Genomic DNA, 12534 nt, shown 5'->3' on the forward strand with positions numbered 1-12534 from the left:
TTTTTTTTCCAATAAATATAGCATATCGAATTGGACTCTTCTTTTAATTAGAGTTTGTTATTTTATCAATTTATAGTGTATTTAATAGAAAGTTAAAAAATTAAGGGTTGAATATTACCCTTGTATGTTTTAATAATTATTAACTTAGGCTCTTAAATATTAACATTTAATTTATTAAAAAGATATAAATAATAATAAAGTAAAAAATTAAATTATTTTTTAAAGTATTTAAATAATATTAATAAAAATAAAAATTACAAGAATAATAATTATCTCGCGCCAAACATCCCCTTAACGTTAACTTTTTAAATATAAATATTTTATGAGTTTTTCTTAAATAAAAAAATAAAATAAATCTACAAAATTAGGAAAAAAGTTCATTTTTCTCCACTTTAAAATATATTTCATTTTTCTTTTTTTTCTAAATTTTCAGTACAAGTGAGAAACTCAACACAAAATGAGCAAACCAAGCTTACATGACTTACACCAACTTTAGCGGGTACAAGCTGGTCTTTATTCACACATTTACTTAATTAGATCATTAGCTTTAATGACCTTATATTATTTTATTCATACGTACGTTTGCTTATTTCTTGGGCTCAATTGGCTAATTAAGCTCCAACCCCATAATTGAAATTGAAGTTGCCACATGTGGTCCTGGACAGCAACAGTGAAGAACTGAATCCCAAGGTTGATGAAGCAAGATCAAACAGCAGGAAATTATTCTCTATCTGATATGATCCGATCACAACCGCTCGTTGGGCAGCCTTCCCTCCATCAACGAAGGCAAGGCATGCAACATCATTGCTAATTTGCTTCATAGAATTTGCTCCAAATATTGTCCACTTCTTACCATTGCCCAATTCCAAATCGATCTGAGGAACTCGCAAACCCACAGGGCTCCACCCAGTTGCATTATTAGTTTTCAGGCACAGATCGAATGGGCTCACATTCTTGGCTCGAGGTATTCCCCTTGTGGCCATTGAAAACTCATAAAGAAAAGACCTGTATATATCACTCCTGAGTGTGGTGTAAGGGACTACTGAACTAAGTTGCACACCACCATGGCCTAATGAATCAAACTCAAACGCAACAGGTGGAATTTTAGTTGGCTTTCCATTAACTGATATGCCCTTCACTCCAATGAAGTACTCTTGTGAATTGTCTCTTTTCAGCAATGGAGTGTAAGAAAGAATGCTCCTTACATCCAACTGAGTACGAGACATAAGATAATATGGACCATCACCGAAGAAAACCACACCACGAGCCCCAGATGCACTGGGCAAACAAATCGCAAACTTCTTGGTTAATCCATGATTTGAAGGGGTTAATTGTGTTGAAAGAGCCAGAGGAGCCCAAGATAATCCAGCTATGCCATTGGTACCTCTAGGAAGAGACTGCAGGAGAGATTTAGGTGCACAAGAAACAGACAAGCGATTGAATTTAATAACATTGGTAGGGTTTTTACCATTTGTCCAAGATATGATAAGATCTTTGTAGGTCAGTTGGGCTGGGGCACAAGTCTTGGTAACTGGGTTTACAGGAGTGACAGTGCAAGTGCATCGACCGTGTATATAAATGTTATTAGATGAAGAACACAGGCCTGAGAGGTAGGTTCTGCCTTGGATACATTCGAGAGATGAACAAGGAACAGGAGGACTTGGAAACGGGCAAATGAACCATAAAAAGGGAGCATTTATGTCGATGACATATTTCTCATTGGAGTTGAGGGTGATGCTGTAAAGAGAAGTGGAGGTGTCTTTGTTGATGGGTGCAACTAGGGTTTTGTAAGGCTGAGCTGAAACTTCATATGAAACGAAGGCTAAAACAAAGAGGAAAATTAGAGCAAGCTTATGCATTTTTAAGCGAATCCTATGCTCTTCTGGGTTTGTTGATGATCTGTGATTGGCGAGTGAGATGAAGGGGTATATATATATATATATATATATATATATATATATATATATATATATTGGAAAAGAGCTATGGATAGGAGTAGAGTACGTTGCTATGGCAAATCAGTTGCTAGTTTTACAACAACAGTGTGCTCAATCAGGAACAAAGTTTGAAAATTTGTAAAGTGGATCATGTAATTTCATGGCAGGATGTAGTTTTAACTTTCACAAGCTGAAAGAAGAGACGACATTAGTTTTTTTTATAAGCAAAATTTATTGTTAATGAAAGTCAAGAAAAACTTGGCATATATTTTTCCTGACTTTCATTTAGTTAGTCATTACCTTTACATATAATAAATGTTAAGCTACAAAACCATGATCCTATACCATGTGTATATAATATTCTCTGACATCCAAACCCAATGGGTAATGAATATATTAATAATTAAATTGAAACGAGAAATTAAAGAAAGTTGAAGATAAATAAAAAAGTTAATCTTCATTACGTAAAAATTAATCAAGCTGTATCAAATCCTGGAGGCAGCTGATGTACTATGGACTGGTATACACCTATTTGATAGTAGTTGTCAACACTGGTTAGGTGAAATCTACTTTATCTTATAGAGTTTGACTCAAAACAGTAGAGCTCTAGGGGCAGGTGATGCCACTATTTTCAACTTAAAAGCAAAATTATCCCTCAAAAAAACAATATCAGAAGAAGGTGTCAAGTGGGGAGGCCAGGCCCACTGACCATATCCACTCACCCTGCTAATTAATACCTTTTTCAAGTGAAAAAAGAACTTGTTAGGTGCAGCAAGGCTTAGGCCGCTGACTATTTTGTCGGTAAAAGCACAAACAATGGATTTGGACGGTGAGTTGGTCAATCGGGCCTTCCCCCAAGCTTGTTTGGATGGGTACATAGTAGTATTGGACTTGTTGTTCTGTAGCCCATGGATTTTAGATCACTTGATCAAGGCCCTTGCGGATTGGACAAGGTTCGCGGGCTTCGATAATGGGCAGCCTTTAGATTTAGGAATAATTAAGCAAACCCCTCCAACTTCATATTTGTCATCCAAGGTCATTACTGTTCTGTTTAGCATCAAGTGTTCAAATTCTGAGGCTATTACCAAATGAATGCAATATGACAGGTAAATTATGGATGGGGTCTTAAAACTAGGACGGTTAACAAGCACAAACAACATTCTTTACTCCAATGGAGGAGCACATGAATTGTGTTGAAAACTAGGCCACCCATATATCTTCATTACCTCACAAAAACATCGAAACTCTAAAAAAGACCAAACATTTTACGTATCAAATATCTGTGCATCAATTAAATTTTCTTCTCCTCTTTTAATCAGATTGCATGCAAGAAACATCTCTCTACTTTTCTATTGTACATCTTCTTTGCATTTCTTTACCTTTGTGCAAGACCAATGAAGACGTTAGTCTTCTTATTCCAAGTCTTCTTAAGAGGTTGAATCATGAAAATGAAGCAGCTACTGGAAGATCAGCTACCATATCCTGACATTTCTAATAATTCATCCAACAGCGGATTATCTAGAGATTGTCCAGAGATGGGCTCAAATGCAATGTCAATAGATGGAGATGTATTTGCTAAATACTCTGTTTCACGCTGTTTACCTGAGGGAATGGATCTAAATCCTGCACGCATGGTAAGCAAAATGAGACTAGCTAGTGGTATTTCATTATTATGGCCTGTGATGAGTTTTGTATTGTAATCTCAAACGTTACAAGTTACACTTACACAGCCAAAAATGTGCAGGTGTTGGCAGAAATGATGGGGACCTTTGTATTAATGTTTTGTGTCTGTGGGATCATAGGAACCACACAGATAACTCGAGGCCAAGTGGCTCTTTTGGAATATGCATCCACAGCAGGATTATCAGTCATCGTCTTGGTTTTTGCCTTGGGCCCTATTTCTGGTGCTCATGTCAATCCTGCTGTCACAATTGCATTTGCAGCATTTGGTCATTTTCCATGGTCCAGGGTAAGTTTACCAAATTAAAACCAGAACTCCATTCATGAAAACCACACTTTTAGCTTATAGTTCTGATGCAGTTGCTTAGTTAATTGGTTTTGTAGGTTCCCTTTTATGTACTGGCTCAAATAGTTGGATCAATATTGGCAACATATGTTGGAAAGTGTGTCTATGATATAAAACCAGAACTTATGGTCACCCAACCACTTCAAGACTGCAATCCAGCCTTCTGGGTTGAGTTCATAGCTACTTTCATCATCATGTTCCTTATTGCTTCATTGACATACCAAAAATCAGTAAGAACAAAATTCTCTCGTGATTAATAAGTTCTATTTATGTTCCTAGAGCACCCATTTAGTGATGTTTCTATTCCATGACGAATCAATGTAAATCCATTTATGCTCGCACTTGTATCCATCACTATTCATATAACTTAAATTTACAAAACTTTTGCAGGTAGGGCATTTGTCTGGTTTTATTGTTGGGCTTTCCATTGGACTTGCAGTCCTTATTACTGGGTATGAGTCCTTTGCATGTTTTTAATTTGGATCAATAAATGACACTCAGTCCAAACCAATCTTAATTATATGATTGGCTTTTATATATCAAGTGTAGGCCTCTTTCAGGAGGATCATTGAATCCTGCAAGGTCATTAGGGCCCGCAATCATTTCCTGGAATTTTAAGGACATATGGGTATATATTACTGCACCAGTCATCGGATCTTTAGCCGGAGCTCTCATGTTTCATGCTCTGCGCATTCAAAGCCGGCCATGCACTTCCACTGATTCCTCAACTAATGCTGGTCTACTTGGTCACTCCATAGCCATTAGAAGGAGCTAGCTACATCCATAATTCTTTCTTTTTGGATTGAAATATGTGACACCATATCCATATATGGAACTAGTAAATATTTTAATTTCTAATAATTTTGTTTTCACACCTCTTATCTATTCATTGAAAAGTGATTTGGAATAAAACAGTAGAAAAATAGTGATTTGGAATTAGATGATGATCCCACTCCATGGATCACCCTTGAAAAGACCTTCAACCGATTGCATAGTGTTGCCACTTCTGATTTTCTGATAAACGACGTGTATGCCATTATAATTTAAATAGATTTTAATAAAATTTTTCAATTTAAATAATTTTATGATAAAATTTATATTATTTAAATAAATTTTAAATAATAAAAAAAATGTATTATCAATATTTAAAATGAGATTTGATTAAATAAATTAAATTATTATAAAATTATATATTTTCTAGTTGAATTCATCTTTTTTCAATATAATGACTTTTTTAATTAAAATAATTTAATTTAATATAATTTTGTAATTTTTAATCTTTTTAACGCATGCATCCTTCATTAAAACAGAAATTTTCTACTAAAAATAACCAGAAATTTCCATAATCACAATACATGAAGAATTAGTGCATAAAATCAGACAAAAAAAAAATTGTTTTTGATCGATCCCAAATATATATTCAAATATATGTACCCTTTGCAGGAGATACTTTCCAGCATTTTATATTTTTCAAACCTAAAAACTAAATTTAATCTAAAGTTTATAAAGTCTAAAATATAAAGAGATCAGCATTCTCTTCATATCAGGAAAAGTGGCATAAATTAGTGAGTCGGATTTAACCATCTAATTGAATTTTAACTAAAATCAATACATTGATTTTAGGATTTAATAATTACATCACAAAAAAATAGATGAATTATCACGAATTTCATAAATTATTTTATTCCAATCACAACTTAAATGAACATAATAATTAAAATATTTTAATTTGTTTTGACAAATTATTTCATTAAATCTCAAATTGAATTAGCAGCGACAAATAATGTTAATGAGTTTGAAATGTTAAATTAAATTATCAATTCAATGTGACGGAACTCATAACTCAAGCTGACAAAAGATTAACAATAAGTAAGTATTAATTATATGAAATCAGATCAATTAAATAATTATCTGTAAGAGACATTTAGTATCTAAAAATATCTACTGAATATAATATGGACATGAAAGTGGAGTAGTGGAAGAGTGGACAAAGTGGTGTGAATGGATAGTTATAGAGTTAGCGAGTGGTTGTTGGTGGTTATGGGAGGTTACAGGAGGCAGGCTATTGAAGAGAAAAATGTGATAAGTGGTGGAATTGGTAACCATCAAACTTGGTTGCTACGCATAATTTTGTCCATAAATTGATATTATGGATTTCATTCAGAAGAACAACAATCATCAATCAACATTTGGCAAACATAATGTCTTAACTCAAATTTTCTCAAATTTAACAATCTCTTTACATTTTCAATCGATCTTTTACTTTTCAATTTAGTATTCAGTTTCAATTCAAGCAAATAATTTACATTTTTTCTACATATATTTTGATTCCTATAAGTAATCTTTTCGATTTTCAATGCAATTTATAGCTTCTTGTCCATATTTCAATTCATGCAAATCTATTTTCAGTTTTTCAATGCCAATTTACAATTTCTGTACATAATTACTTTTCAAACAATCAGCTTATTTAATTTTCCACAATTTACTTTTCAAGTAATAATTTAATTTTTTCTAAGCGATCATTTATTTTTTCATGCATATATTTAATTTCTGAGCAATTTACTTTTCTGAAAAGCAATCAATTTACTTTTCCAATGCACTTGCAAAGCGCTCAATTTAATAATTTTCACATTTTTCGCAATAATCAATTTACTTTTTAAGCATAATTTTACTTTCCAATGCACATGTCTCTTTTCAAATTTTCTCAAACAATCAAGTTCTCTTCCATTTTCATAAAAACTAAACGAGTAGAGATCCAACGAAATTGACTAGCACACATTTATTTCATGTTGGGATCATACGCATCCTTGACATGCCCACAATCTAATTCACACATTATGAAATGATTTTTAACACATATAAATTAAGATCAATTCATAGAGAATAGTTACTAGCCATAATGTACCACTATAATAAATGTTAAAATAAACAATAAAAATTATTTATAATAAAAATTTATAATAATAATTTTTATATATTTTACAGTAAAAATCATCGCTATTAAATTTAACATTAATAATAATTAATGATAATATGTGTCGATTTCTAACCCTTTCTATCATGTCAGTTTCAAACATTAATCATGATATTTCATAGTTGAACATAAAATAACAATGCAATGTTATTATTGTGTGCTCAATCAGTCCACAGTTAATTACCTCACCCGGTGCTGGAGGCGGCAGAAATTACAAAGATATAGCAGGAAACAAGCATTTATCTCCAAAGGCTTAAAGACAACCTCCCTACATTATGTCACCTCTAGGCTTTTTTAACCTTTTTCTTTCACTATCTCTTGTTTTTATTTAATCATGAAGCAGTTCTGAAGTAAGCACTAGCTTCCCTCTTTAACATTTCTCAATTTATAGAATGGATTCACCAATAGAATTGTAGCCTTCAACAGGATTGGCTGACCTTTCATTGAATCTTCCAGCACTGAAACCATATTCACGAATCAGATGGATAAATGGTATATAGATTGGATAATCTCAAGCAACTTGATCCATAAGATTCAGTATTATATGGGAATGGACCCAATAGCCCAAACAAAACAATTGGCCAAAGGGTATGTGAAATTGGTTTCTGAATCACCAATATCGTTTTGAATTTGGCAAGATCCCCGTGGCCCCAAGGTCAATGGAGAAGGAAAAGATAAATGCGGCAGAGGCTGTCACTTTGCCTTAACCAAGTTGGTGTTTGCTCTAGTCTCAATCTTTGGTAGTAGTGGTTGTTCTTCTCCTGCCCTTAATCTATCTTTTCTCTCATATTAAATTCAACTTTTCCTTTTGTTTGGATTCTCAATTACACATACAAATCCATCACCATTTGTCCCACCAACACCCAACTACAAGTCCCCTCCTGTTCTTTTTATTGTCTTTTTTTTTTTTTAAATTAAATCCATGACATTGATTCATTTCTAGCCCCATAAAACACAACCTCCTTGAGGCCCAGGGCTGCCACCTTATCCTAGGACCGCCCAATAGTATTGACTGTGTAATGGTGATGAGCGTCACATCTTTGATCAAATGTGGTCCTCCATGATTGAATTGAAATCAAGGGGCGGACAGCAGTTGCTTTATTTCCCAATCAATTGTAATTTTATTCAAATCATAGGACCTCCACAAACCTATAAATTTATAATTCTGTTCTCTGAATTAACTTTTTTTTTTTTGTGGCAGATGTTAAAATGGTTAAGCAAATAATATCATTCACAAGTTCAACAATTTTTTTATATAAAAAATATTATATTTTTCTCAAATTATAATTAATTATTTACGTGTTTAAATATTTATTTCGATGATTGAATTTGGGTATTATAAATTATCGATGGTGTTCTGAGTTCAGATATAACCGCGCGTATATCAACCACTATTTCCAATCACCAGTGAGGTTGAAGACAAGGGTGTGACCCAAACCAGGAAATTAAGAGTGCCAATCACATCAATTATAGTTCAGGATCGATGCTTATTGTGGTTTACACCGTAAACGAGGAATGACGGCGTTTAATTAACGGCTTCAAATTTAGCAAAACAACAATTAATACTAATAATTGTATTTTTTATTAAAAGAAAAAAAAAATCTATAATTGAATATTTATTTATATTTTATAAATAAATAATAGATTGATAAATGATAAAGATAAAACCCCGAGTTGGAAAATAAAAGACTCAAACCATGGGCTAGACCCGAAAAACCATGGGCGAGCTTGTCTGAGAATCTAGAATTTTCCACAACAAACAATTACACGTCATTTATTCTTTCAAAATTTTTAATTAATTTCCATTTTTTTTATCCACGTAATAATTAATAACCACACGTCATTTATTCCTTGATTACTTCAATTAATCACAATTTTCTTCCCTGATGTATCCGAATAATTATAGAATATATAAGAAATTCCACGGTGTTTGAAGCATAATTCTATATAGACAGTTTATATTAATGATAAATTAATTAAATATGGATAAATTTTGAATTATTAAATAATTATTTTATTTTTAGACTCACTATTCAGAGTCTAAAAGCAACATCATGACTAACCATGAAGGGCCCATCTCATCAATTTTCTTTGTATAATCTTATCACTGACTCATTAGATCTTGACTCATTTGATCCGTGAAATTATAAATCCAACGCATCCCACGCCTGAAGTTATGATTTATATTATTTTTTTCATTATTATTATTATTATTATTATTCTAATGGTAGAAATTCAAATATGGCGGTCCATTTCAAGAGTAGCCCACCAACCCTATATGCTAGATTGCATGTATTTCAACTTCGATTTTACTTTTCATATTTTGGGGCTTTTTCAAATTAAAATAAAATAAAATAAATTTATTATTATATTCATCTTTTGAATTTTAAATTATAATATAAATTTCTTAATATTTAATTTAAGTTATATATAATTTTTAATAATTAATTTTAAATTATTTTTATTAATATAATATTTATTAATTAAAAAATTTATATTTTTTCTTATTATAAAAAAAATTAATATCTATCAATAAGAGTAAATTAAAATAGTTAATACTACAAAATTATATCAAAATAGTATGAATAAAAAAATTAAAAATATATAAAAAGGAGAGAGAGAATCAATGATGAGAATATTTTTTGGTGGTCACTCAAAGAATCACATGAGAGATAAGAAGAAAGGTAAAAGATGGAGTTGGGAGAAGGGAACAACATGAATATTTGTTTAGATTGACAAATTTAATTAACAGTCAGGTGAAGATAACATGCTTCATTTGAATAATAATAATAATAATAATAATATATTAAAAAAATAAAATAACATGCTTCTTTTAAAAAATTAAAAATTTATATCTCTATATATATTTTAAAAAATTATTGCATCGATATTTTTAAAAGTAAAAACAAATTTTTAACTTAATGGAATCCAAGATTCTTAGAATAAAGTATCTTTCTGCTTTTAAAAAAGGAAAATTAAATATTCCTTTGCCTTTGGAGTGAGTTGGAAAACCACTTAGTAATTTGATTATGACAATTTAGCATATCATATTGGCATCAAGTTACCATCAGAACATAGGAAGCCTCAATCTGGGGCTTCGCATCCATTGTTTTAGGAGGTTAATGGCTCGGAACCCTTTTTGTTTAAGGGAAAAGTACCCCCCAAAAATAAAAAACCCATCTAGTTTTATTATATTTTTAATTAATATCATATATTTTTTTAATTAATAAATATAATTAAAATCATTAATTATTATTAAATAATAATAACGTGATGAATATGTGGCGTTGACAGAGAAATATGTAGATAATATATATTTATCACATAAACACCACATTTATAACATGTTACAACATCGATGTCATATATTTATTATGTTATTATCATTTAACGATAATTAATAGTTTTGATCATATTTTTAACGGATAAAAATATATGATATTAAATTGATAAAAATTAAATTTTAATATTTTATTTAATAAAGCATGAAACTATATATTATTTTTTTTAATTTTCTATTTTTTTTTACTGTGACCAATATACTAAATAATAAAATTAAAAGTTCTTACTAGTAATTAACTAATTTCTCTTTTATTTTTTTCTAATAAGTTTAATATAAATATTTAGATAGAGAAACTTTTAGATAAATTTAATTTACAACATTTATTATATTTATAAATTAAGTTAATTAAATTATTTACAATAATATAAGCATGAATAAATATTTTATTTAATTTTTAATTATTTTTACATTTATATAATTATAAATAAATAAATGAAGTGATTTAATTAATATAAGTTATAAATAATATAATAAAATGAGTTTAATTTATGAAAATATGTAAATTGAATATATTTAAAAATCTTTAAAAAAAATATTAGTATACATTTTCACAATTATCATCAGAAATGATAGGGGAGAAATTATAAAATATAGCTATAATTCTATATAAGATAATTTACATAAAATAGTAAATTAATAAAATATTGACATATATTTATAATCAATTTCATAAGAGAAGCCAATTGAACAAAAATGTAACATCCCTAATTTTCAAATAATAATTATATATATATATATATATATATATATATATATATATATATATATATATATATATATATATATATATATATATTATTTTAACCCTGATATTATAGATTTCGCGTATGTATTTTCATTTCATGGAAATTCGATTGTCGCTCAGATTTGCAATTTCGGGCCGAGCTGATAAGTTGCTAGAACCATTTCAGAACCGGGTCAAGATTATAAATTATCCCACCGTTTTCAAACGTTCTGGTCTCGTTCCAGTTGTCAGATTTGGCATAAGTAAACTCGAACTCTATATTACTCAATTTTTGCTTTGTAATGGGTTAGAATAATATTTATAAAATATTCGTGGATGATAAGAAAATTATGATTCCTATTGCAATAGCCTTATAATATTGTTAAGGATCGCGGGGCAGGTTTATATAATTTTTAAAGTTAGTTTAAATAGTTTTTGAAAAATATTAGTTTTAAAGTCTTATAATTGAGTTGTTTGATGTTGTGATTATTGCTTGGTTTGGAGGGTCCAAGAGGGGTCATATAATGATGAGAAGATATAGGTTGAGTTTATAAATGTTATTTGAACCATTTTGCAGGTTGGATAAGTCATAGGTAGAGGGGAGATTCTGTCGGATTTTCAGCACAACTTAGGGTGTCTTTGGTCTTTTCTAAACTTGTATTGAGTCAAATATATTAAATAATTACAATGAAATTGTCAGGTGAGTCGGGACAGCCTTCCTTCTTCACCCAGCCGCCATAGTGACCTCGGTTCAAGTTTGCGAGTAAAATATTAATTTTAATTGTAATTTCGATATTATTATATATTCAAACATGCCCATGCATCACTTATAAATATGTATCTATGTAGTTAAACACTAGGCATATTTTATATTGCATTCATAATTGTTGAAGTGCTATGGATGTTGTTTGTGGTAATTTGGAGCAGTGTGTGTGCGTGACGTGCGTGTGATATAGTATTTGATATGAACAGGACGAGTAGACACGACTTGAGACATACTTGCTGGGACCCGGTCATTCAGGGTAGACACGACTTGAGAGACACTCGCTGGGAGCCCCGCATTTTGTTTGTTAAGCGAAAGTCCGGCTTGAGAGACACTCGCTAGCAGAGGTTGGATAAAAAGGGCTGTATAGGGGATCAGCTCCTATATATGTATTGCTTGACAGTGTTGGGTGTGTGAGTGCTCCAAATTGCCTTTTTGCTGTTATTATATGAAAATTATGACGATGTTGCATTTCACTCCACATTGTGCATTAGCTTTAGATAGTTATAGAGATTATGATTAAAATTTGTATTTTACTATCTGAGTTGAATGCTTACTCCTATTCATCTATTTTTCCAAGCTATAAGAGGATTATTTGTTATGGCTAACTTGCTCTTCTTCTTCGCAGGTCCATTAATAGTATTTAATATATTTTATACAATTGAGTTAAATTTTAGACTCCGCATGTATTATAAGCACTTATTTTATTTTGGACCTGTATTATAAAAGTTATGTTGGACCTGTAAAATTATTAACTGTATGCATGA

At 30.6% G+C, this 12534-nt stretch overlaps 2 protein-coding genes across 2 annotated transcripts; one reads left to right on the plus strand and one right to left on the minus strand.

Moving 5' to 3' along the window:
• Positions 1-364: 364 nt before the first annotated feature.
• Positions 365-1919, minus strand: LOC110655215 (chitinase CLP-like). Its single transcript, XM_021811423.2, has one exon. The coding sequence runs from the start codon at positions 1857-1859 to the stop codon at positions 612-614; it is 1248 nt and encodes a 415-aa protein (XP_021667115.2). The 5' UTR covers positions 1860-1919; the 3' UTR covers positions 365-611.
• A 1261-nt stretch (positions 1920-3180) lies between these two features.
• LOC110655196 (probable aquaporin NIP7-1) lies at positions 3181-4902 on the plus strand. The gene is made up of 5 exons (XM_021811405.2): positions 3181-3571; positions 3682-3906; positions 4002-4193; positions 4354-4415; positions 4513-4902. Exons 1-5 carry the CDS (start codon positions 3380-3382, stop codon positions 4736-4738), a joined length of 897 nt encoding a protein of 298 aa, XP_021667097.2. The 5' UTR covers positions 3181-3379; the 3' UTR covers positions 4739-4902.
• Positions 4903-12534: the final 7632 nt, after the last annotated feature.

This window comes from Hevea brasiliensis, chromosome 4 (assembly GCF_030052815.1).
Source record: "Hevea brasiliensis isolate MT/VB/25A 57/8 chromosome 4, ASM3005281v1, whole genome shotgun sequence".
In the NCBI taxonomy this organism is placed as follows: domain Eukaryota; kingdom Viridiplantae; phylum Streptophyta; class Magnoliopsida; order Malpighiales; family Euphorbiaceae; genus Hevea; species Hevea brasiliensis.